The 26,286-nt window shown below is 44.6% G+C and overlaps 1 protein-coding gene across 2 annotated transcripts in view; it reads right to left on the bottom strand.

Moving 5' to 3' along the window:
• The window catches only part of PDCD6IP (programmed cell death 6 interacting protein), a 58,827-nt gene that overhangs the window by 7,641 nt on the left and 24,900 nt on the right, over positions 1-26,286 (bottom strand). For both annotated transcript variants that reach the window (XM_073333071.1, XM_073333070.1), the window contains exons 9-15: positions 18,565-18,688; positions 16,808-16,985; positions 10,949-11,060; positions 9,885-10,054; positions 8,468-8,716; positions 4,768-4,902; positions 3,471-3,565 (exon numbers count right to left, since the gene is read on the bottom strand). In XM_073333071.1, coding sequence (XP_073189172.1) covers positions 3,471-3,565; positions 4,768-4,902; positions 8,468-8,716; positions 9,885-10,054; positions 10,949-11,060; positions 16,808-16,985; positions 18,565-18,688 — 1,063 coding nt within the window. The remainder of the gene's footprint in view (positions 1-3,470; positions 3,566-4,767; positions 4,903-8,467; positions 8,717-9,884; positions 10,055-10,948; positions 11,061-16,807; positions 16,986-18,564; positions 18,689-26,286) is intronic.

A 26,286-nucleotide genomic window follows, 5' to 3' on the forward strand; every position in this document is an offset into this window, starting at 1 on the left:
ACAAAAAGACAAAACCAGGAATACACATTTCCTCCAGCACAGCGAATTTCACAAGCCAAAACAAAAAAACCCTAATGCATTTTCTAGCTAGATTACTTACTAACTTTACAGAAGTTGGAGGGCTTGCATCCTTGATCTGTTCCCAGGAAAGGTACCACACAAACAGACAAAAGCCTTTCCCCCCCGCTCCAGATTTAGAAGTATCTTGTCCCCTCATTGGTCATTTTGGGTCAGGTGCCAGCCAGGTTACCTGAGCTTCTTAACCCTGAGCTTCTTAACCCTTTACAGGTAAAAGGACTTTGCCTCTGGCCAGGAGGGATTTTATAGCAATGTATACAGAAAGGTGGTTACCCTTCCCTTTATATTTATGACAACATGCGTGAGCTTTAGTTGAGTGAGAGAAAAAATGGCAACGCTAAAGTACACTGAGGAGCAAAATGAACAAAACTGCTAAGCAGAGAAGGAGTAAAATACCCAAATGGAACATTTCATGAAAGTGGCGGACTGATGTTTTGTACCGCATGCAACATTCTTGTAGATTACATGCGAAAAGCAAGCTGTGACAAACATACAGAAAGTGCTTTGCATAAACATACGGTACAAGGCCTTGAATCGGGTCTGGGCAAGAAAGCTCAACTATGAAAAATAACGAGTGACCTGTTTACTGTAAAGACCAAAGAACAGATGCATCGTAGGACAGTTGTTAACAGAGGGTTTCTGCACTGCTAACATTCTGCTACGTGTCTTAGACAACTCTGCTAAGAAAAGCTATCTGGAAAGCTCTATGAAGACTATACCTACCTTGGATCATCTCCAAAAAACATACTTGCCAAAGCTTTTTGAAAGACATGTAAATGACCTGAAAACTGCTGAATCAAAGTTTTGGAATTGGTCTCATAGCAGGTGAAACTACTGATGTAGAAGGGTGCTACATAGCGAATATCCCGGTTTGTCTTTTGCAGACACTTCAAGCCGACAAGGGGAAGGTAGTTTGGAATTGAAGTCTTTACTAATAGGGTGTGTTTGAAGATTTAACTTTAAAACTGAGTCACACAGTGGTGGAAACAGTTCAGAAATATGGAGTTCTTTTTGAAAAAGTCACTGCTTTTTGTCACTGACAATGCTGCATATATGAAGAAAACCTTGGAACAGTCAAAGCACTTTTTCCAAATGCAATGCACGTAACATGCACAGCACATCTTCTCAACTTAGTGGGCAAAACCTAGATAAAATCATTTGGAAAAAGTAAATGAAGTTGTCATTGCCATAAAAAGGGCATTTTATTCCTGCCCTGTGCACAAAACATGGTTCAGTCAATCGTTGCAGCAAAAGGAAAGTGCCTGCAATTCCAACTTCACTGGTAACCATATGGTGGAACAGCTGGTTTGAAGCTGTCCACTTTCATACCAGCCACCTGCAGGATTAGGTGGATTTTTTTTTTTTTTTTTTTTTGGAGGAATAGGAGTGAAGCTGTAATTCATCTGTTGAAGATGTGGTCACGCAGTAAAATCAATGGAAATAAAAGCAGCTATTGTAGCATTAGAACTGTTTGCACCAAGAATAATGGCAACTTGCACTGCTTATGAAAAACCAGAAATCAGATCACGTAAAGTGGCAAATGACTTGGCTGATCTTGCCAGTTGGCAAAGTCCTTCAGTGGCATGACTGACAACCTGTTAGCTAAGAAAGCCTACATGACTGGTACTAAATGGTTTTGTCAACCAGCTGCAGTTTTTTTAAAGCCTGCCGAGTGTTTGACCCCCATCAGACCACACTTCTTGATGTTGCATCACTAAATGTACTTGAGTCTATTCCCATGTTTGAAAACGAGTTGGCAAAAGCAGAGTTTTATAGCTACAGCAGTGCAGTTTCTGAAATGAAGTGCCCTGACGTAAAATTTTGGTGCAACTTAAGATCATTTTCCAAGTTTGGCCATAATAGCTCTGAGAAGTTTGTTGGTGCCCGATAACAGTGCGGACTGCTAGAGATCATTTTTGTCTCAAAGATATCTTGAGAGATGACAGACACTCAAAGATGACAGCCTGGAGAAATACAACAAGCTGTTTCAGAAACATGGAAAGCTCTAACTGTTAGCAAACTACCATTTTACACTAACAATCTTGTCAGTAGTCAAAGTTATATATGGTTTAACAGGAAATTTAAAAGCTTCTGTATTCTTGTAGTGAAAACTGCATTACTGTGTACATATTTGTTTATGGCTGGCATCCTGTCCATGACTTAAAAATACCCATGACAAAATCTTAGCCTTACATAAGATCACCAGAATGAATTAGACTGAATGGGGAGCATTAGGTTTACATTAATGGGCACACAGGGGGCAGGAGGATTTCCTGATGCCAGCTGATGATCACCTTATGACCTGACGCTTTCAGCTTGAATACTTCCCTTCAGAAGCATAGCAAAAATAAAAAGATCCAGAGAAAGGAAGGAAAAACCACTAGAGGCAACAGAGGGGTTGTGGAAGAAGCAGTGTTCTGAAAGTGAACAAAGTTAGTTTAAGAGTATATGGAATAGCAGTGTATCAAGTGACTAGTACAGAGAAGTCCAATTGGGTTATCATAGAACAAAGGTCACTTAAAGTTAAAAGGCAACACGACAGAATTTTCTCAGGGGCTGGTCCAAGATCATGGCATCAACTCCCCAGGAATCCCCTCATCACCTTTTACCCCAAGTGTGAGGGGCATTTCTTTGATCTTGCTTTCTCTAACATAAATACATAGCAACATGCATATTAAAAAATATCTGTAAACAAGACACTCCATTGCACATGCTTCTCACCATGGGGAGAGGATGAGAGCACAAAGATATGACAGAAAGGTAGTCAACGCTTAATGCGCTACTGGAATGTGCACAAACACTATGATGAGGGTGGTAAAAACAATCTATACAAAAGTAGAGCATGAAACAGATTATAGGAAACACTTTTTCATTTTACAAAGTACCGCTTGAGAATTCCCTTCAACAGGATACATTGAGAAAAATTGTTTCGTACAAGTGAACTCCAAATATCTGTCAGAGGACATCCAAAGTATTAGGACAACTGTCGTTTCTGACAAACAAATAATGAATTCTGGGGCAATGATCTTCAGCTTTAAATGGTATTTATCTGAAAATTTTAAAAAAGGGGTGGATACCAATATGAATAAGGCTAAATTATGCAGACAATAGCTAGGATAAAATGATAAACAGCATCTTGTGAAGAGATTTCTGGAAGTTTCATAATTTGTTCAACTGCCCTCCCTTTACCATCCTTTTGATGATCCTTTCAAATAATTTTAATGTGTTAGAAAGGCACAACTTATTCTTGTGAGAACTGTACTTTATCCAGAGAGCCATCCTTCCTTTCTTCCTACTCTCAGTTAAGTACCACAGTAAGCACAACCGTTGTACTTGTTATGACTAATATAGATTATTTTCGTTAATGCTTAAACAAAATACTAGATTCTTACTTTAGAAGTTCATCTCTTTCAGTCTTACGGGCAAAAACGATGTCACTGCATTTGTTTTGGAATTTCAGCAAGATTTCTGTCAATTCATTGTAAAACTATCAAAGAAAAAGTGAACACATTGCAATGAATACAGTCTTAAGAGCTGCATAAGCATAATTCACACCCCATTTAAAAAACAAGTTAATGTTTAACATTATGCATGTTTTTATAAATTGACTCAGTTATGAAGAGACATTTCATAGCCCAATCTTCTGATTCTAGTAAAACGACAACACAGAAATACATCTGCTCTCTGTTTGGAAAGCACTAGATCAATGGTTCTCAATCTACTTGAATACCACTGCAGGCCCTGCCTGAAGGCCCCTATGCCCAGTGCCCTCTCTGAGACCCCTTCAAAGAGTGGGGCCAGGAGAGGACCCCACTGCAGGGTGGGGCAGTTCATGGCAGCCCTGGACCCTGCTGCGCTGGGTGGGGCATGGCAGCCAGGGCCTGGGCTGCACCAGGGGCCCAAGATCCCGCCATGCCAGCTGGGCATCCTGGCAGCGCAGACACCAGCCACGCAGACCCTGCAGCCTTTAGCACACAGCTGGGCCACAGCTGTATGTTAATTGGGCCACGTGTTGAGAACTGCTGCACTAGATTAATCAACTAGTCTCGGCAACTGCAAATATATTATATAAATGGAAGACAAATTTGTTTCCGCTCAGAGATCAGAATATTTAAACAGGAGGTACTAGTTTAATAAAATTTTAAAAGCAGACTATTACATAACACTAGTAGTCAATACTATAGTGTTAATCTCTTACTGGTAAGCAAGCAAGACAAATTGTCCAGGAGACAACTTTCCAGTACCAAAAGTCAATATAAAAGACAATTGAGTATGGCCTTCCTGATCTCTCTCTAGACTACACAGAGAGCAATGCATACAAATAAAAGTTATATAAAGTGACCTGACATCACTTTAGATGGAGGGAAAAAAATGCCCCAAATACTAGGGCTGGTCTACAGTCTTGCACTGAATTAACTAAATCTAACTAAAAAAGATGTAATTCACACCTTTTGTTATTCTGGCACAAGTCTGTGTGTGTTAGTCTTTATACAAACATGACAAAAAAGTTTTACAACTGCAGCAATTCAAAGTTATACAGATACACATTTTAGAGAAAAGACTAAACAGTAAGCCAAAGAAAGGAATGCATCTGACAAAACTGAAAAGTTTGCTGTCATTTATTGCTTAGGTACAGTTTTGCATGGACACAGCAATGTACCCTTTCTGGCTCCGTAAGGGTTACTATACCTTTGTGCCTTCTTTTAAATTAGCTACAAGTTCCACAAAGTTGTCATTTGCTACAGCTAAATTCTTCAGAACTTCTTCTCTTAAATTAGATTCACTGTTTGATTGTTTCATCTTTGAAAATTCCTGATGTGCATTCTGCAAAAAAAGAACGAACAGTTTTGGTCCCACAGGATGCCTAAAATTCCTGAAATTTAAAATCCAAGGCATTCAAACACAGCAGTATCTCTGAGGATTAAAGGCAATTATGTGTGTTGTATTTAAGAGACTTTTGCATTTAAAATATTGGATAAAACGTTTTTGTGGAGAGATGATACAAAGAACATGACAGAGGTTCAAAATGAGGGTCCATTAAGGACATCAGCATTGCACTGAAATCCCATGTAGGAAAGGGCTCTTCAAATTGGGAGAAACAAATGAATTAATCCCTTCAGAAATTTGGAAATGGTTGGGGAGCAGGGAGGTGAGAAGAACCTGAAGGTGACAGAGATAGTGCCAATTGACAGACCCAAATATTGTAGGGACAATAAATAATCCAGAACAGAATACTCCACCAACTGAGTATGACTGATTAGCCCCTAGTGAGGTGGGTTTCCTTTTACCCCCGTGCCAGTCCCATAGCTGGATCAAAAGCTCTTGAGGATTCAGATTAGCCAGATAATTTTCTTGTTGTGAGCTGTGGAGATTTTAGCTCCAGGTGTAGCACCAGGCCTCGGTTCTGTGAAATGATGTCCAGGAGGACTGGAAGCAGACAAGGTTGTCAGATAAGGTGAATTAGGTCAGAGAACGAAAACGGATACGCCCACACAGGTGCTATCAGTGTCATTTGAATCTTGTCTTGACCTATCTTCCTGAAGACTTTGGGACTAAACAGTGTGTGTGGGGGAAGCATAAAGCAGCTTCTAACGCCCACCAGATCAGAAATGCATCTGAAGAGCCCAGACGGACTCTTCATAAAGAACGAAATATGGGACACTTCTTGGTCACATCCGTGGCAAATAGGTCTCATAGGAACCCCCAATCCCAAAATACTTACCCATGAGTTTGGACAAATGAATTCAGTGATTAAGTAAGCCCCTCCTGCTTAGGTGACCCTCTAAATTGTTCTGGACCATGGCAGATAAAGGCCTTGGAGGAACTTCTACCGATAAGTCTAAGCTGCACCTGGTTGAGTGACAAACCAGTCTGAATCATCCCTGAAGAGGGCAGAGGTGCCATCTTGCATATGGAGTCATGGAAGTACAAGTTGTCATGTGAGCCAGAATGCTTAGGCACACTTTCACTGAGGTCTTTCGTTGTGTACATAAGTTTGAAATATGAGTCACAGTGCACAGCCTGTCCTGAGGAAGGTATGTACTGACTGATACAGAATCCAACTCTGCCCTTATAAACTGTAGATTGAGATGGGGGGGGGGGGGAATGGACTTCTAGCTGATTAGGAGACCTAGATGGACAGAGAAGTGAACACCACTGTGAATCTCTGACAACTTGCTGAGCAGAGTGATCTCAAAACTCAAGCATCAAAATAGGGGTATTATTTGAAAGTCTTGCCTCTCAGGTAGTAGCAACACTCCTGAGACAACTGGCAACCATCCTTGAGGAAGTTAAGATCAAAAGGTCAAACTCTGAATTGGTAATGATGTCCACTGCGCACAACTGACCTCATTCTTCTTAATGAACCCTTCTGATAACACCTTGATGCAGGCAGAGACAGATTCTCTCCTTCAGCGACTGCAATCAACATGGTGCCTCCAGAGTACTGCAACTGAGGGCTCTATTCCCAATACTTCCTCATTCCAAAAAGGAGAACAGAAGTTGGTGTCCAATACTGGACTTCAGACCTCTCAATATATTCATCCATTGGACAAAGTTTCAGATGTTTACCCTTTCCATCATTAATTCCATCCCTAGAGCCTATGAATTGGTTCACAATTCTTATTACAGGACACTTATTTCCATGGTGCAATCCACTCAAATTCTGGATGTGACTATTTCTTTTTAAACCCCCATAGCGGAATTTGGTGTTTTCAGTTTGCTTTTTTAGAAGTTGCCAAGATCAATGCAGGGCTCTGTCACATATCTTTAGAGGATTTGAGGGCATTCATTGGCACAGCCCAGTGGTCTTATGAGACTAGATGTAAAAATGTCAAAATGTGCAAGATGTTTTTGAGTAACTTCAAAAAGTATCTCCACCATTCGTTTAAGAAAATCCTGAAATGCCTTAAAGTCAACTATTGTGCAAAGAGTAGATGGAATAATTGCTTCATCTATGAATGAAGATGCAACACCCCAGACAATTGACCCAAGGATGCTAAGCCAGTTTCCAAGAAGAATGAAGTGTCTTAAGAGATAGGAGACCTGCTACTTCCCAGAACAGCATTTCTGGTAGCCAGAGCACTGGTAGACATCAGTTTTAAAACAGGTTGTTTCCGATGAGGAACTTGAGAGTCTGACACTCCTCATTGACTTCTCTATCAAGGATACTTTTTAAAACAGGCATCATGAACTTGCTGTGTACATTTAGAGAAAGATTTACAAACTGAACATTTGCCTGCAATATGCGACTACCCTAAACAAAGACATTTAGTATGTCAATCACTTGCAGACAAAGGCGATTTGAAAGTAGGGCATATTTTAAAGCCCAGAGACCAAGACTCAGCCATGACGTACACCTTGGTACCAAGAGGAGAGCCAGAAAACAGGGTGTTTTTTTTTTTTAAACCAACAGGCACAAATAAAATAGAAACACTAACTAGAAAGAAGTATCTTAACACTATTTAAGATACAACAGGGAAATAGATGGACACTATGTAACTCTGTCTCAGTCATGGGCACTAAGATGGAAATGCGTGGCAGCTGGGGCTGCTCTGCCCTTTATGACTTGGGAGTGGAGGTGCGAGGACATACAGGGCATATGCGCTGACTCAACAGACGCTGCTGGCTAAAATATTCTCGACACACATGAGGTATATCCACCTACAACTGGAACCCACGTGGAAAAATGCTCGAAGAACGTAGTTTCTACATGGGACGTAGTCAAGAAAACAACTGTCACGGGCTCGAGAGACATGTTTCCTTCTGCTTGTTTTACCAGTTCTGCTTCCGGCACCACCTGCTTTTTGATGTATGAAACTAGGATGGAATTGTCAGAGTGAATTACAGTTTGAAAGTTATGAACTCTAATTTGCATATGACTGGTGCAACTTTATACCTTGGTGGGCTTCAAGAGTCTGATGATGAAGTGTCTAACTATAGCTGCTGGTTAGAAGGGGTGAGCTGTACCTCAGAGCCCAAATGTGTCTCTCTTACCAGATAGGATGAGACAGTGTAAGTGACAGTAGAGGCAGAACAGCCCTGTTACAGTAGGCTTCTTCCTTTAAGGAGCCATCACAATGCTGCTGAACTGGAGCAAGGGAAGGCCTTGAAGAGTTCGCAACGGAAACCTGTGGCACAGGCTGCTGGAAAACACCTATATTTTTCCCCCATTCTCATTGGGAACTATTTATCAGTCAAAGATCACTTGATCAGCTATTATTCCAGCATAGTGGGAGTCCTGAGCAGGAAAGAGCGAAGAATAAAAGGTTAAGGTATCTGCGGTCCTGCTATCTGAGAAGGTCCTGTGGGTCTGGGAAAGCAAATGAGCTAGTACTGCCAAGTTTATAAAAAAAGTCACACGGAGAAACCTACTGTTAATGTTTTGTACCTGAATGTCTTTGAGAAGTTCATCCTGCTTTTTCAGGGTCTCTTGCACTTTGTGTGTTAAACTTCCATATATCCGGTCCAATTCGGTGACAGAGATGGCTTCCTCATTTATAGCACCATCCTGTGCAAGTGCAGTCAGAAATTTGCTTGTCATGTCAAAATTTACAGATTTTAGGTCGTTCTCAAGTTGTTCTCTCTCCTTCTTCACCTCATCCAGGCGAGCTAGTAGAGATCTTAAGACACTAACAACCTATGAAAAAATTAAATTAAGTTAATATTTGGACTTAGTTTTGAAGCAATTTTGGCAAGCTGTACTCCATTACTCATCTTGCATTTCTCACAGATTATTCAATATTGGTGACCTCTGATATTCAGTTTACATTCTGAAACAACTTTCGCTACTATATCCAGTTAATGGGGGAAGCCAGCTCACTTGTGCAATACTTCATTTTCCTTTAGAAGTCTTCTCCATGATTGACAGGAGTGAGAATTTCAACATGGATCAAATGGCTTGACTAACAACCTTAGTTATTCCATAGCATATTAAATTTAAGTTATGACACTACAGCCACGAGAGTAATATCAGGTTACATGGACATTATGTATTGAATGAGGTTTTACTTTCAAAGCATGAGCTACCAGGATAGAATACTTTAATATTTTTGTTTCTTTGTATATTTAAAGCAACATTCTCCTTTAAACATAAATATCAAAGTACTAGGAAGGATTTTTAAGGATCTATCAAATAGCAGCAAACATTTGCAAAAATGCTGTCACACATACTGCATTCAAACTGCTCCATAGTAGGCAACTGATCATATTGATACAGTTGAAATATGGCTATTCTGGAAATAGAATTAATCCAATTGCTTAATACTTTATGTTGGGGGCTCTCAAGTGTTTCCATACCATGGTCATCTTAATAAACATACTGCGGATCACCTCTGTTCCCACATGCTGTCAAACAGATCACTTTTGGAACTTTTGATTTTAGGTAAACAAAAAAGAGTGAGCAAAATAAAAATGAGATCCGCAGGTTACTAGACGATAATTTCTGTAGTCATTTCTGGGAGCAAAACTTCCTTGATTTTAGTACCAGCTGTTTAACTTCCTTTTACACTCTAGAGAGGAATTAGTCTGGGAAGGAAGCAGGTCAGTTCTAGCAGTCCCTTTTCCTAACCCTTAAGGGGAACCCCAAATACTGTAAAATAGTGCAGTTTCATACACCATACCAGTGTTATCCTGTGCAAGGCAACTTATTCTAAATGTTGTCGAGATAATTGTCGATTTAGTTTCGTATAGATCCACTTTTTTTTTCCCCTTTAAGAAACTATAGACAGTCTCTAAATAACTGTTGTCCCAATGCACTGCCATTCAGTGTAGCCACTAATGTGCAACCTTCAATTTTCTTGCCTTACCTCACTTCCCTGCATCGTTTTTGCTGGATTGGCAGAAGGAATGGCTGCATTCAATTCTGGCTCTGGTTTACAAAGAAGTGAAATTGTATCCCGATGAGTCTGATAGCGTTCTTTAACATGTCCATCTGCCTGTATAGCTTTATCCAAAATATTACTGAAATTGGCTCCCTCTGGCAATAAAACAAAGGAAATATTTAGACTACTACAAAGCCGTGATTTAATCCAAGTCTTATACTACAGCAACATTTGTACCTATCAGCAATTCATTATAAATTTTCACAGAACAACATTCAAACAGAAGTCCTGTTCATGCAATGAACGTTTAAAATATCTAAATTAAAATCCCCATTTGTTGATTATTTAAGGAATTACTAAGAAAGCACATCAAAAAGTTCTGTGGTGTGAATTGCACATCAAATTTTAAACCTTGCATGTCAGTTCAAAGTTCCAAAATAATACAAATCAGGACTCAGAACATGGTGATGGGTGATAAGTGCAGTGTAAGGAACAGCTGTTTAAAAATTGGATTTTTACTGACAAAATTCCTTCAGAAAAGGGCAACAAGTGACTTTTTATAATCCATCCTAAATTTAATAAAAAGCAGCAAACAGTTATTAAAACCTGAAACATGAAGTCCGTTATACTCAAGAGTACAGACTATGTAAGTGACACAATAAGCCAGATATTCTGTCAGAAGGCCAGCCTCTTTTCACACCGCTAGTGGGATCTGGCTATACAACTAGCACATACAGACAGATAATTAATAGCGCCTTGTGTGGATACAAAATTTGCATCAGCATCTGATCCACAAAAATGATCCACGGAGATAAAGTGGATATCCGCAGATTTGCAGGGCTCTATGAATTAACGTTGTGCAAAGAGAGTGGGGGGTGTGAGGAAAATCAATCCTCTGGTGGCACAGAACCAGCAAAGAGGCTCCTATGGCTACACCCCCAATCTTGGTTCTAGTGGAGTAATGAGAGCAGACAGACCTTTCTTCAACTGAATTGATCTTGTTGGAACTAGCAGTCCCAGGACCAGAGAAGTGAAAAGGTGAGATTTACCTGCCCTCAAAGGTTTGTAGAGTTCACTGGATGGTGTTCTTTGCCAACGCTCTTTGAATTTTGTTCTTAGATCATTGTCTGTGGCTTCCTCTTCACCCAATAATCTTAGTGACTTAAAGAATTAAAAATGTGTTACATACAATATAATTTTTCCTAACTATGAAACGGCTTTACAACTATAAATTGTAAAGATAAATTTTAGAACCTAGAATAAAGTTGAAAAAAAGACTTACTAAACCTAACAGTCCAACAGTTATTTCAGTGAATAAAACTGAAAAGAGGTTACTCACCCTGGGCAGTAACTGTGGTTCTTCGAGATGTATCCCACTATGGGTACTCCACTCAAGGTGTACTTCCGCTCCATGTACCTCAGATCAGAGATTTTAGGTAGCAGCGTCCACGTGGCCTGCACATACATCCCCCGCAGTTTCGTGCCCTGCACCAAGGCTATATGCAGCTGCGCAGGCAAACTGCCCTCAGTTCCTTCTCTACTATGGAGCTCGTTGAAGAGCTCTGAAGCAGAGCGGAAGAGGACGGGCAGGGGAGCATCCATGGGGGACATCTCGAATAACTACAGTTACTGCACAGAGTAAGCTTCTTTTCTTCTTCAAGTAGTGTCCCTGTGGGTGCTCCACTCTAAGTGACTATGGAGCAGTACCCTCTGTGGAAGGGTGGGGCTTTCTTCAATCCTAGACTTGACTTCAAAGAATAGTAGAGCCAAATATGGCATCAGAGGATGAGGCATGAGTGACTGCACACTATTCAGCAAAACTATGAATGAATGTACAACTCTACATATTTCTGTGATGGGAACATTCTAAGAACTGCTACTGAAGTAGAGAGAGATCTTGTGGAGTGAGTTAATAATCTAGAGGAAGGTTGAAGATCCTAAGACTGATAGCAGAAGGTAAGGCAGCCAGATATCCATCTAGAGTCTTTGCTTGGAAATTGGAGATCATTTAGTTCCACCCGCAATGGAGACAAATCTGGGAGATTTCCTAAAGGGCTTAATCCTGTCTAAGTAAAAGGCTAATGCCTTCCTGACAGAGTATGTAAATGTCGCATCTCCTTTATATTGGTGTGGCTTAGGGAAGAAAACTGGAAGTTGATGAACAGTTGATTTATGTGGAAGATCAAAGATACCTTCGTCATGAACTTGGGATGCGGCTGCAGTGTGACTTTATTCTGTTGCGGGGGGGGAGGGGGCGGAAATGCCATGAGAGCTCCATCTCACCCATTCTTCAGAAGTCATGGCTACTAGAAATGCAGCTTTCATAAACAGGTGTAAAAGTGAGCAGGTGACCATAAGTTCAAAGGGAGGCCTTATAAGACATCAGAGTGCCAAGTTAGGTTCCATTCCGGTATAGGGCATCTGATTTGTGGGAGAGATTTCCAGTCCCTTAAGAAACCTTGTAGGATAAACGAAGACTGAAAAAACTACCATATGTTGGAAGGTCATAACAGCTGCCAAATGCTATTTTTCAGAGCTTAAAGATAATCCTATCACTTTTAGCTCTGAAATGTAAACTATTACAAAACAATAATGGAAATAATGTAGTTGAAAGATGTTTCAGGTCACACCAGTGTTTGAATATAATCCACTTTTGGTATACATGTCACGTTGTAGATTGTTTGCTGCTATGTAGCAGCACTCTCTTCACCCTCAGAACAGTTTGTTTCTAACCCTGCCCTGCAACCCATCTACAAGCCATGCCTTGAACTGAAGAACTGCAAGGTTGAGCTGACTGATTTGATTGGCATCCTGAGAGAGAAGATGGGAGACGGTCCGGAGAGTGATTAGTTGACAAAAACAACACCACGCTGAGTGAGGTAAGGCAACCACATTTGTCTTGGCCATGTTGGAACTACAAGAATAACCTTGGCTTTGTTTTTCTTTATCTTGAACAGCATGGGAAATGCAAACAGAAGGCCTGTACTCCGAAGAAGAAAGGCATCTCCCAGGAAGTGGTGACCCAGACCATTTCTCAAGCAGAACTGGGAGTACTTCTTGGCTGTGGTGACAAGTTCTATCTGTGGGACACCCCAACATTGAAGTATGCAGGGAAGTATAGTGGGATCCATCTCCCACTTGTAATCTTGCAAGAAGCATCTGCAGTGGTGTTTTGTATATCCAGAATGTAAGCTACTGATATTGATCTGGTTTTGTTTGCACCAATTCCGAAGTCTCACTGTTTCAGTGCAAGGGAATGTGATCTTATTCCCCCTTGGCAGTTTATGTAAAACATGCATTACATGTTGTCTGTCATTATCTTTATGTATTTGCCCCAAATAAGTGTGACGGAATGGATACAGGCCTGCTCTAAAGTTCAAGCAAGCTGATATGTAAGGTGGACTCAAGAGACCACCACCTTCAACAGTGAGTGTGTCTAGGTGAGCCTTCCTCATCGCAGGAGGGATGCATCTGTTATTACTGACTGAAATGGTTGAGCAAAGGGTACCCCTGTGCAAAACAGTGTGTTCTTCCACCAGAAGAGGGATTTTTTTTTTTTTTGACTACCAAAGGCATGGACAGTAGTTTGTTTAAACTTTGTTTGCTTGGTGAGAAAACAGTTCTGAGACTCCCTTGGAGGCAGCGCATGTGAAGTTTCGAGTGATCCATTACCAAGGTGCCAGTTGCTATTTGTCCCAATAATTGAAGACAATTTCTGGCCAACGTCTGAGGGCTAACTTGGACTACAGTGACTAAACTAGGTAGGGTTATGAACCTGTGTGAAGGGAGCAGTGCTTCAGCCACAACTGTATCGAGGTCAACTCTTATGAACTCCAGACTTTGTACTAGGGCTAAGGTGGACTTTTGAATGTTTAACTGTAGTCTGAGAAATAGATGTACTGCCCTCTGGGCGGCCACTAAAGCTCTGTTGAAGGACCATCCTTTGAGCAACCAATTGTCAAGGTATGGGAAAATTAGAGTTCCTTGTTTGTGAAGATGAGCCGCAATCACAGAAAGAACTTCGGAAAACACTTTGGGTGCAGACAAGAGACTGAATGGGAGCATCATGTTTTTAAGTGCTCTTGAAGCGTAGGAGGGATGGATCGCTATATGGAAGTAAACTTCTTGAAGGTCAATGGCTAAGAACCAATCCTCTTCGTCCAATGATGACACTGCTACAAGAGTTACCATTTTGAACCTCTGAATCTTTTATAAATCTGTGAGTAACATTAGATCTAGAATAGTTCTCCAACTGCTATTCTTTTTCGGAACCACAAAGTACCTGGAGTAAAATCCCCTACCTATCTGTTGGCTCTTTGGCACTTAGATTCCGGACAATTGATTTCCTGTTGCAAAAGGCGGTCATGAGAGGGCTCCCTGAAGAGTGATGGGAAAAGGAGAGAGGCAAGGTGAATGGATTATCCTGTTGAAATGATCTCCAACACCCATTTGTCCATAGTGATATGTTCCCAGTTCTGACAGAAATGAGAAAACAGTCTCCAGAGCAAGGGAGACATGCAGACTGTTGCAGCAGATAAGAATGGGTATGGTAACTCAGTACCTCAACTAACCCATCCAAATTGGTGTTTCAGAGTTGTGGGTTGCGAGGTCGATGTTTGACAAGCCACTGGTCTCTTCTTCTGGAGTGTTGTCATTTACACTGGGGTTTGTAATGTCTCTGGGAGGCAGGAAACTGGGTGGGATGAGACCGCTGTGCTGTCTAGGACTCAATGAAATTTTTTGTGCAAGGGTGTACATTCCCAAAAAGCACAAGGTGGCTCTAGAGTCAAAGTATGCAGGGATTCATCTGTTTTTTTTCTGCAAACAACTCTGAACCATCAAAAGAAAGGTCCTCAACTACGTTTTGGACTTTCCTTGAAAAACCCAAGGGCTGAATCTAGAAGGCTCTACCAGTGGTGTCCAAAAAGGCCTGCAGAGATGTTCTTGTGAGCACAGTTGGCCCGCAATGATGATCACCTGAACTACTCCCTCTGCCTGTTATTCAACTTTGAATAGTTAGGATGTCTGCATTTCACCAGGAGGGCTTGATAATTGACAAATCTAAGTTGTTAGGTATCCTATGAGCATGACTTATGGCCAAAAAAAAAATCAAGATACTTTAAAATTTTTATCATATGGAATCGATTTAACATGATTCTGTCTGCCATGTTCGTGCACAACGTCAACCAAAAGGGAGTTGGGGGAATGTATGCAAAAATAAAAATTCGGAGTCCTTGGAGGGGATGCAATATTTTTTGTCCACCTCTTACAGGTCCCTCCTCACTTGGTAGAGGTGGAGCAGTCAGAGATAGGTGGAGATAGGCCTGTCAGAACTAGGCAAATCTCCAGGGAACAAGAGATGGTCAGTACCAAGAACTCATCAGGAGAGATTCAGGCTTTTCTGTTACTGCCAAGTCCACGGAAATCAAAACTGTTGCATATTGGAACAGTGGGTGGTACTGATGAGGCAAGGTGAGTAGCGGTAACAGTGGCAGAAGGCACCTACGGTACTGAATGATCAGTAGGCGTCAGTTTGGTCTTTTGCAGAACCAAAGTGCTGGGTACTGAGATCCTTGTAGACTCAGTTGGTACAGATGTAGAAGAGCTGGTCTTCTCTCTATTGCTCTGACTTGATAGTCCTGATCTTCAAGAGCCAGAATCCTTAGTCCCTTGCTGATGGTCATGGTACTTGAGGAACCTGCAGACTCGTGGGTACTGAGTTGGATATCAGTAGGTGGCGAAACAGGTGTTTGAATTGGATACTGTCTTTGAGATAGATTCTCTACCATAGGACTTGAAGATTGCTTTCTAGGGTCTTTTTGAGAGGATTCCAGAGTCTTCCTCTTGATTCTCATGGGGACTGCTGCATCAAGCCGACCTGTTCGGAGACTGTTGTACAGCAGGGGCCGCTGCCTGGGGTCAGAAGCTGGTTGGCACAAACCCTCCATCATAAAACGGCATAGTTTAAGTTCCCAGTTCTTTCTTGTCCTCAACTTTAATTTCAGGCAGAAATTACACTTTGTAGGGAAGTGCGACTCCATAAGGCAGTGGACACACTAGGAGTATCCATCATGGACCAGGATAGCCTCTTGGCAAAAAAGGCAATGTTTAAACCCAGGAGAACTGGGAAGACCCTCCCAGAATTTCAGTTCCCCTGAGGCGAAGAAACACAGAAAAATAGGTGAAGGGACAATGGTCCTTAAGCTAAAAACGTAAGTAAAAAAATTTCTGAAGATTTTTTTTTTAAACGGTAAGAATTACTATAGCTAGCTAACAAAGGAAACTAAGAGCTAACGCTTTAAGAATCAGGAAAATACAGTTGAGTTAAGCTCACCTTTGACTCTGAGGCTCTGTCTCAGGCTGAGGCAGCTGAGAAGGAATGAGGGTGGTTTGCCCACGCAGCTCTATATACCCTTGGTGCAGGGCATGAGGCTCTGGGGAGAGCATGCGTGGGGTTGAACAGACACAGCTACCTAAAATCTCCGATCTGAGGCACACTGGGTGCAAGAGCCCCTAGAATGGAGCACCCATAGAGACACTACTTGAAGTAGCAGTAGTAGTAGTAGTGACTATAATAGGAAACATGTTCTTACTTTTACCAGTTTCCCTCCCCACCATAATCACAAACTGAAAAAAATCTGTCAAGACAATACCACCTTGACACAGGACAATTGCAGATAAAGTGTCTACCAACCTCCAAGCACATCTTTGGACTTCACACTTAACAGATAAAACCTTCACAAAATCAAGCGCTTTTATCATGTCACTAAAGTGACAAATTACTTTAGACAAATGCAAGTTAAAAAAAATTAACTATTAGAACATGCACGCTTTACTATTTAAAGAAGCTGAGTTAGATTCATAAAGTTGCACATTTTAAAGACTATTTCAGTTGTTTCCAAGCTTACTTCATCTAAGATCTCTCTGTTTCTCTGTAGCAGTTCTGGTAGATCTTTGATCAGCTGATCAATGGTCTGGATGCCTCCCTGTTCAACAACAGACTTAGACTTCTGCAGAATAGACTGAGGAACACTATCACCAGACACATCTTCAATGGCAGCAGGCAGATTGAGAGAAGCCAATACTCTGAGAAGGTCCACGTATTGCATTACAATTAGTACACCACAAAAATCACAGCATCAAAAGAATAATTTTGGTATCCAAATTAAACAGGCCATAAGAACAAGAAAATAAAGGAAACAGGGGCATAATGTAATCTTGGATAACAATTTAAAAACTGGAAAAGTTTAAAGATTATTCAAAGAACATACTTACCCAAAAAAAGCAATAGTTTTAACATTTTTAAAAAGGTAACTTAACTTGTCTATCATTTTTCCTTTGTATTTTAGTGCTTATAAAGCCATTTTAAGCAATATACAACAGTTTAGAACACAAACTGTTTATCTACTTTCATCCAGAACCTTGGCTTTATATTTAACTTATATTTACTTTTTAAGGCAAATTCTTGTTTCAAGGCATTGAAACAATATTCAAGGGCTTGAAATATTAATTTATGCAGGGGAATAGTAGGGACTTTTCCTGAGCAAGCAACATCAGCCTCTAAGAACCTAAGTTTAATTTTAAAAAAATGAAATCTTTAGTCTCATGCTTTGTTCACGAAGAAAGCCTTTAAAACCATGAGTTAAATGTAAAACTGCTCTTTTCTTATGTCTGCAGAGAAAAAATGCTAATGACTCTGATGCTTCTCATAGTTTTGCCAAACTACTGCAGAGTGCTTGCCAATCACTACTGTGATTCAGATGCCTGCAGGAAGTAGGGAGACTAAAGAATTAGGTCAATTTCACTTCAACTTTGCTCTGGAAAACAGAAGCAGAGACAGACACATTGGAACTATTTAATGGGGAGGTTTACCAAACACAGATTTGGGAAAGGGATAATGTATTGGAGACTCCCGCCTTGCAGCAATCAGAAAAAGTGGTTCTCTGGTTAATGCAAAAATTAAGGTGTCCCTACTGCTATATCCCTCTTCAGCCAAGCCATATAGCACAGAGCTGCCACTAGGAGTCTTTGAGGTGACAAGGATGAGAGAGAGAGAGAGAATGTTCCTCTTAACAGCCACAGGTGGTGGGTGGGGGCTTCAGTTTACAAGACACCTACTAACAAGACAAATACAAAATCAATGGTGCTCACAAACAGAATGTAAGGACAGCACTATGGAAGGTTACTGAGTTTCTGCCATTTCCCAGAAGCTTAGGAGGGGAAGGAAGTGGCTTCACACTTGGATGTTGCCCCTAAAACAGTGGAGCCCTCAATCTTTTTGTATCCATATGTGGCTAATGGGATTTTAGTACTCCACGCCCTATTGAGTGGCAACCTGGTTTACCTCCTACAACAGAAGAAGTCTAACTATTACAGTATTTACTGGCCCAGTCCTGTCAGATGCTTACTGCGAAGTGCTGAGCCAACAGAAATTAGAAGTGATTAATAACTTTGCGTGACTGGAACTTTATTTTAAATTAGTATTCACATATTCCCCTCCATCACCTAATTTTTGTCTAAACCAGAGATTTAAAAAATCTGAACAAAATACTTAAATAAATCTTCACTGAAGTGGATAAAAGTAAGGTTTTGATTATTACAGACAGACAGACATGATTAAAAAATGTTTTGTAAAAGATTAGAAGTCTGAATAACCAATACTCACCCATTTGCCAGATTGGTGGCTTCTCTCATCTGGGCTATGGATCTATTTACCAAGTCTGCCTTTCTCTGGTTGTAGAGGCTCAGAGACTGCTGCACTGCCAAAGGAACCATCTTCTCAAACAAATCTGTGATTAAGGCAGTATAATTATTTTAATGCAACTATAAAGGTGACCAAAAAACATGCAGCTTCTTTATATCTTTTGCTGTATCCTTAGAGAAATTTCACAAATCCAAGTTTCTAAACTGAGTGGGAAATGTTGGATCATATTAAAGAAGTTCTGTATTAAAATCACAAATGAGTTTGATTCCCCATAGTTCAAATCCCAGGGTATTACTAATTAAGAGGTCTCTTGGTTTTTGGTACTGTTTCTCTCCCTCTATGTGTGAAACTTGCAAGCTGCTAATTGTGTTAGTACATTCTAAGACAGAGTCTGTTCTCAAAGCAATTCACAGAGAGAGAGACTCAAAGCAATACTCTAACAACAGAAACAGCACCCAGAGACTCCCCACCCTTTTGTTGTATTAACAATTGTGATTAAAATAGAGATAGAGGATGTATGTGGATGGATGCTTGGTGTAGATAATAACTGAATGATCAGGGAGGTGCCAGCCTAAGAATCCAGTGTCCATCGGCTGAAGAAGGCGTCAAGTGGAAATAATCAGAGGACCCCCCCCCGGAGGGCAGACTGGAATCCACCCAACAGCCTCAAGAATGGGAGAACCAAAGAACAAGATAACATCTTGGAGCCGTCAGGAATGTGCTATCTGCTGATTGATTCAGCAACAGCATGATGAAGCAATTCCCATAGACTGGCATAGGAAGAAATTCCTATAAAAATAGACTCTAAAAAGTGAGAACTTTGGGGTCTGATTCTGCAAACCAACTTCCAGGAGCATCAGATGAGCATCTGACAAGGCCCTGCTCCCTCCTCATATCCAGGCCACCTGGCCAGTGACTTGGCATGAGCAACTCTAAGACTGGTAACTATGATAACAACCTTGCAGAACCTGTGTGTGTGTCTGTGTGTGTTTGTATGAATGAATGTGTGACTAAATATGAGATTGAATGGAATGTTATAGCTATAACTAACTAACTGCTTACTATGATTCTTTCTGTATTCACAATAAATGTGGTATTTTGCCTTTTTCCCTTTAATAAGATCCTGCTGGTTTTTATTTTATTGGTACAACATTTTGGTGGAGAATTGCGAAAGGGGGAATATTGGTAAAAAACCTCAGTTATTGTAAATATTGGTGTGCACACCGCCAGCTCTAGTGAGCTAGGCATTTCTATTAGATTAAACCAGACCTGCTGGCCTCCGGGAAGGTAGCAGGGGACCTGCTGGCCTCCGGGAAGGTAGCAGGGGACCTGCTGGCCTCCGGGAAGGTAGCAGGGGACCTGCTGGCCTCCGGGAAGGTAGCAGGGGACCTGCTGGCCTCCGGGAAGGTAGCAGGGGACCTGCTGGCCTCCGGGAAGGTAGCAGGGGACCTGCTGGCCTCCGGGAAGGTAGCAGGGGACCTGCTGGCCTCCGGGAAGGTAGCAGGGGACCTGCTGGCCTCCGGGAAGGTAGCAGGGGACCTGCTGGCCTCCGGGAAGGTAGCAGGGGACCTGCTGGCCTCCGGGAAGGTAGCAGGGGACCTGCTGGCCTCCGGGAAGGTAGCAGGGGACCTGCTGGCCTCCGGGAAGGTAGCAGGGGACCTGCTGGCCTCCGGGAAGGTAGCAGGGGACCTGCTGGCCTCCGGGAAGGTAGCAGGGGACCTGCTGGCCTCCGGGAAGGTAGCAGGGGACCTGCTGGCCTCCGGGAAGGTAGCAGGGGACCTGCTGGCCTCCGGGAAGGTAGCAGGGGACCTGCTGGCCTCCGGGAAGGTAGCAGGGGACCTGCTGGCCTCCGGGAAGGTAGCAGGGGACCTGCTGGCCTCCGGGAAGGTAGCAGGGGACCTGCTGGCCTCCGGGAAGGTAGCAGGGGACCTGCTGGCCTCCGGGAAGGTAGCAGGGGACCTGCTGGCCTCCGGGAAGGTAGCAGGGGACCTGCTGGCCTCCGGGAAGGTAGCAGGGGACCTGCTGGCCTCCGGGAAGGTAGCAGGGGACCTGCTGGCCTCCGGGAAGGTAGCAGGGGACCTGCTGGCCTCCGGGAAGGTAGCAGGGGACCTGCTGGCCTCCGGGAAGGTAGCAGGGGACCTGCTGGCCTCCGGGAAGGTAGCAGGGGACCTGCTGGCCTCCGGGAAGGTAGCAGGGGACCTGCTGGCCTCCGGGAAGGTAGCAGGGGACCTGCTGGCCTCCGGGAAGGTAGCAGGGGACCTGCTGGCCTCCGGGAAGGTAGCAGGGGACCTGCTGGCCTCCGGGAAGGTAGCAGGGGACCTGCTGGCCTCCGGGAAGGTAGCAGGGGACCTGCTGGCCTCCGGGAAGGTAGCAGGGGACCTGCTGGCCTCCGGGAAGGTAGCAGGGGACCTGCTGGCCTCCGGGAAGGTAGCAGGGGACCTGCTGGCCTCCGGGAAGGTAGCAGGGGACCTGCTGGCCTCCGGGAAGGTAGCAGGGGACCTGCTGGCCTCCGGGAAGGTAGCAGGGGACCTGCTGGCCTCCGGGAAGGTAGCAGGGGACCTGCTGGCCTCCGGGAAGGTAGCAGGGGACCTGCTGGCCTCCGGGAAGGTAGCAGGGGACCTGCTGGCCTCCGGGAAGGTAGCAGGGGACCTGCTGGCCTCCGGGAAGGTAGCAGGGGACCTGCTGGCCTCCGGGAAGGTAGCAGGGGACCTGCTGGCCTCCGGGAAGGTAGCAGGGGACCTGCTGGCCTCCGGGAAGGTAGCAGGGGACCTGCTGGCCTCCGGGAAGGTAGCAGGGGACCTGCTGGCCTCCGGGAAGGTAGCAGGGGACCTGCTGGCCTCCGGGAAGGTAGCAGGGGACCTGCTGGCCTCCGGGAAGGTAGCAGGGGACCTGCTGGCCTCCGGGAAGGTAGCAGGGGACCTGCTGGCCTCCGGGAAGGTAGCAGGGGACCTGCTGGCCTCCGGGAAGGTAGCAGGGGACCTGCTGGCCTCCGGGAAGGTAGCAGGGGACCTGCTGGCCTCCGGGAAGGTAGCAGGGGACCTGCTGGCCTCCGGGAAGGTAGCAGGGGACCTGCTGGCCTCCGGGAAGGTAGCAGGGGACCTGCTGGCCTCCGGGAAGGTAGCAGGGGACCTGCTGGCCTCCGGGAAGGTAGCAGGGGACCTGCTGGCCTCCGGGAAGGTAGCAGGGGACCTGCTGGCCTCCGGGAAGGTAGCAGGGGACCTGCTGGCCTCCGGGAAGGTAGCAGGGGACCTGCTGGCCTCCGGGAAGGTAGCAGGGGACCTGCTGGCCTCCGGGAAGGTAGCAGGGGACCTGCTGGCCTCCGGGAAGGTAGCAGGGGACCTGCTGGCCTCCGGGAAGGTAGCAGGGGACCTGCTGGCCTCCGGGAAGGTAGCAGGGGACCTGCTGGCCTCCGGGAAGGTAGCAGGGGACCTGCTGGCCTCCGGGAAGGTAGCAGGGGACCTGCTGGCCTCCGGGAAGGTAGCAGGGGACCTGCTGGCCTCCGGGAAGGTAGCAGGGGACCTGCTGGCCTCCGGGAAGGTAGCAGGGGACCTGCTGGCCTCCGGGAAGGTAGCAGGGGACCTGCTGGCCTCCGGGAAGGTAGCAGGGGACCTGCTGGCCTCCGGGAAGGTAGCAGGGGACCTGCTGGCCTCCGGGAAGGTAGCAGGGGACCTGCTGGCCTCCGGGAAGGTAGCAGGGGACCTGCTGGCCTCCGGGAAGGTAGCAGGGGACCTGCTGGCCTCCGGGAAGGTAGCAGGGGACCTGCTGGCCTCCGGGAAGGTAGCAGGGGACCTGCTGGCCTCCGGGAAGGTAGCAGGGGACCTGCTGGCCTCCGGGAAGGTAGCAGGGGACCTGCTGGCCTCCGGGAAGGTAGCAGGGGACCTGCTGGCCTCCGGGAAGGTAGCAGGGGACCTGCTGGCCTCCGGGAAGGTAGCAGGGGACCTGCTGGCCTCCGGGAAGGTAGCAGGGGACCTGCTGGCCTCCGGGAAGGTAGCAGGGGACCTGCTGGCCTCCGGGAAGGTAGCAGGGGACCTGCTGGCCTCCGGGAAGGTAGCAGGGGACCTGCTGGCCTCCGGGAAGGTAGCAGGGGACCTGCTGGCCTCCGGGAAGGTAGCAGGGGACCTGCTGGCCTCCGGGAAGGTAGCAGGGGACCTGCTGGCCTCCGGGAAGGTAGCAGGGGACCTGCTGGCCTCCGGGAAGGTAGCAGGGGACCTGCTGGCCTCCGGGAAGGTAGCAGGGGACCTGCTGGCCTCCGGGAAGGTAGCAGGGGACCTGCTGGCCTCCGGGAAGGTAGCAGGGGACCTGCTGGCCTCCGGGAAGGTAGCAGGGGACCTGCTGGCCTCCGGGAAGGTAGCAGGGGACCTGCTGGCCTCCGGGAAGGTAGCAGGGGACCTGCTGGCCTCCGGGAAGGTAGCAGGGGACCTGCTGGCCTCCGGGAAGGTAGCAGGGGACCTGCTGGCCTCCGGGAAGGTAGCAGGGGACCTGCTGGCCTCCGGGAAGGTAGCAGGGGACCTGCTGGCCTCCGGGAAGGTAGCAGGGGACCTGCTGGCCTCCGGGAAGGTAGCAGGGGACCTGCTGGCCTCCGGGAAGGTAGCAGGGGACCTGCTGGCCTCCGGGAAGGTAGCAGGGGACCTGCTGGCCTCCGGGAAGGTAGCAGGGGACCTGCTGGCCTCCGGGAAGGTAGCAGGGGACCTGCTGGCCTCCGGGAAGGTAGCAGGGGACCTGCTGGCCTCCGGGAAGGTAGCAGGGGACCTGCTGGCCTCCGGGAAGGTAGCAGGGGACCTGCTGGCCTCCGGGAAGGTAGCAGGGGACCTGCTGGCCTCCGGGAAGGTAGCAGGGGACCTGCTGGCCTCCGGGAAGGTAGCAGGGGACCTGCTGGCCTCCGGGAAGGTAGCAGGGGACCTGCTGGCCTCCGGGAAGGTAGCAGGGGACCTGCTGGCCTCCGGGAAGGTAGCAGGGGACCTGCTGGCCTCCGGGAAGGTAGCAGGGGACCTGCTGGCCTCCGGGAAGGTAGCAGGGGACCTGCTGGCCTCCGGGAAGGTAGCAGGGGAAAAACGCATAGATTAAGCTATGATTTCAGAATCTAGGCTGTGTCACTTGCTAAGTAAAACCAGCAGTGACAAAGAGATTGAAATATCCATGTTAAGATGTTTAAAAGAAAACAGGGTAAGCCAGTACCAGAGGGAGGAATGGAGTCAGAAGGAACTCCAACCTTACCTTTTGTTAAAGAAATTACACCTTTTAAACAAATCCTTCAAAAATGTGGGCACAGTCCTTGGACTAAACAAGCCCTAGCTGATGTCTGCACTATTTCGGACTTAGAGGATAGATTGGCTCAGTATATCCTCATATACAAACCTTCTAGTGCTGCCAAAAGAGATGCAGCAGCAATTTGGTTGTTGTGGGAGGCATGTAAGGCTTCTTCCCTCCGCTTGTCTTCATGTAAAGAGGAAAAGGCACAAATGGAAAAGGGAGCAGACAATTGGAAGGTGCTGGCTACAAATATCCAAAGCCAGCTGAAAATAGTGAAAGAGGCACTCCAGGAATACAAAAAGAGTGAAAAAGTTAACTCTGCAGAGGCTGGAGGGAGGCAGGTAAAGGGGGAGAAGGTCCTATGTAGGGCACCCCCAGGCATAATTACAAAGAGAAAAGAGAGTAAAAAAAAAAAAAGTTAACTCTGCAGAGGCTGGAGGGAATTAAGCAGTTAAACTTTGTATTTCACCCAAACAACTTTTAACTGAAAATGTTAAAAAGGAAAAGTGTTAGAGCATTCTTGGTTTCTTTGCAGCCATTCTGAAAGAAAAATGGGCCCTTTTCCAAAGGAATGTCTGTAAATTAGCCAGGCAAAAATAAACTGATTAAAATCATTTGACTGGACAATTTAGTCAAATTTGCTAAAAGAACATAAGAGGGTTCTATTGGAACTTAACTGCCTCAAATGTATAAAGGGACTGTAAGATGTAAAAAACAGAGCAGTGTGGAAGGGATGTTAAGGAAAAGAAAATGTGTATGTATCTGTCTGAGTGTGTGTAAATATGTAAAGTTCTAAGGACCAGTTAGTTTTGTTTTTGTTTTAAATAATGCCACTAAAAATCCATTTGACTCTTTAATTCAAAGTTGCAAAACTGACAGACCTTTTTGCTAGACACAGGTAATTAGTGTTGTTTGGCTTTGGGATTTGGCATTTAACCCTTAAAAGGTAACTCAATGCTTTACAAAATTTAAAATGTTTTTAAGTTGTGGCTGCAGCAGGGCAGTCAAAATCCGGAGAATATAAAAAAAAATATTTTGGATTCTTTTTGTTTGTTTTTTGTTTGTTTGTTTTTGTAACAAAATAGCAGATGAGAGTTGTAGTAAAAAAAAAAATTAAAAAAAAGACAGTGCCTCTCTGAAGCAACAGCAGGGGTGAGGTGCACAAAACAAAAAGAAGCAATGTTAGAAACACTGAGTCTTAAAATGGCTCTGAGTAATCAGACTGTCACTTTGATAAAGGTACATGAAAACTCTGTAAGCAAAAAAAAGAAATAGTGACACCTTATGTAAAAATGGATCTGGATAATGTTATAGAAGTTAAACTATGGAAGGAATGTGCATTTGCCCCAGAACATGTGCAGGGTATATTGTAGAAGGGGCAAAAGAAATGCAAACATACCATGCTACTTAATTAAAATGCTATTAGGGCTCCAAAGGGAGCCACAATAGGTTGGGTTTTCTTTTTCAGATTGCTGTGTGTTTTGGAAGCAGAAGTTAAAAGTAATCAAAACTCTGGTGAAAGTTGATTGTGTCCCTTTTAAGATAGACTCTCTGAGCTGCTGATGGCTTTAAATCCAAAAGCAGGAAGTTTCTGTGAAAATGCAAATTACCTAAATGATAAAGGAAGGAAAGAACTAGCAGCACAAAGGAGCTGCAGATAAAGGACATACCTGGTCAGCAAACAAATTGTCTAAATAAAAGGCATGGGATAACAAGATAATTTTAATAAATTTAATGATAATAAGTATCCCTGTAACAACGTATAGTGTGTATGATTTTTGGAAAAATCCTTTAAGGTCGTATGGTAATGATGCTTCTCAGTTATTACCTGTAAATAAAACTTAAAGCTTAACACAGCAGGAAAAACATTATAAACTTGGTCTGCTGTATAAGAAGGAAAACTCAGGGATTTAATGACTAAACAGTGGGATAATTTCCCCATAACCCTTAAAAGATAAAAGCCATTGAAACCTGGCCTGCCTATAGAACAAAAACAGGAAAATATGGGGGCAATTTATCTGTTTTGCCTGCAATCAGCAAGGGTATTTGTAAAAGCCAGGAGCATCAGATGAGCATCTGACAAGGCCCTGCTCCCTCCTCATATCCAGGCCACCTGGCCAGTGACTTGGCATGAGCAACTCTAAGACTGGTAACTATGATAACAACCTTGCAGAACCTGTGTGTGTGTGTGTGTGTGTGTTTGTATGAATGAATGTGTGACTAAATATGAGATTGAATGGAATGTTATAGCTATAACTAACTAACTGCTTACTATGATTCTTTCTGTATTCACAATAAATGTGGTATTTTGCCTTTTTCCCTTTAATAAGATCCTGCTGGTTTTTATTTTATTGGTACAACAGAAATACCACTGAGGAAAGTTAACATCTCCATAGGCCTGGTACCAACATTCAAAACTTGCAACTTCAGATT

The sequence above is a fragment of the Lepidochelys kempii genome, chromosome 2 (assembly GCF_965140265.1).
Source record: "Lepidochelys kempii isolate rLepKem1 chromosome 2, rLepKem1.hap2, whole genome shotgun sequence".
Classification (NCBI taxonomy): domain Eukaryota; kingdom Metazoa; phylum Chordata; order Testudines; family Cheloniidae; genus Lepidochelys; species Lepidochelys kempii.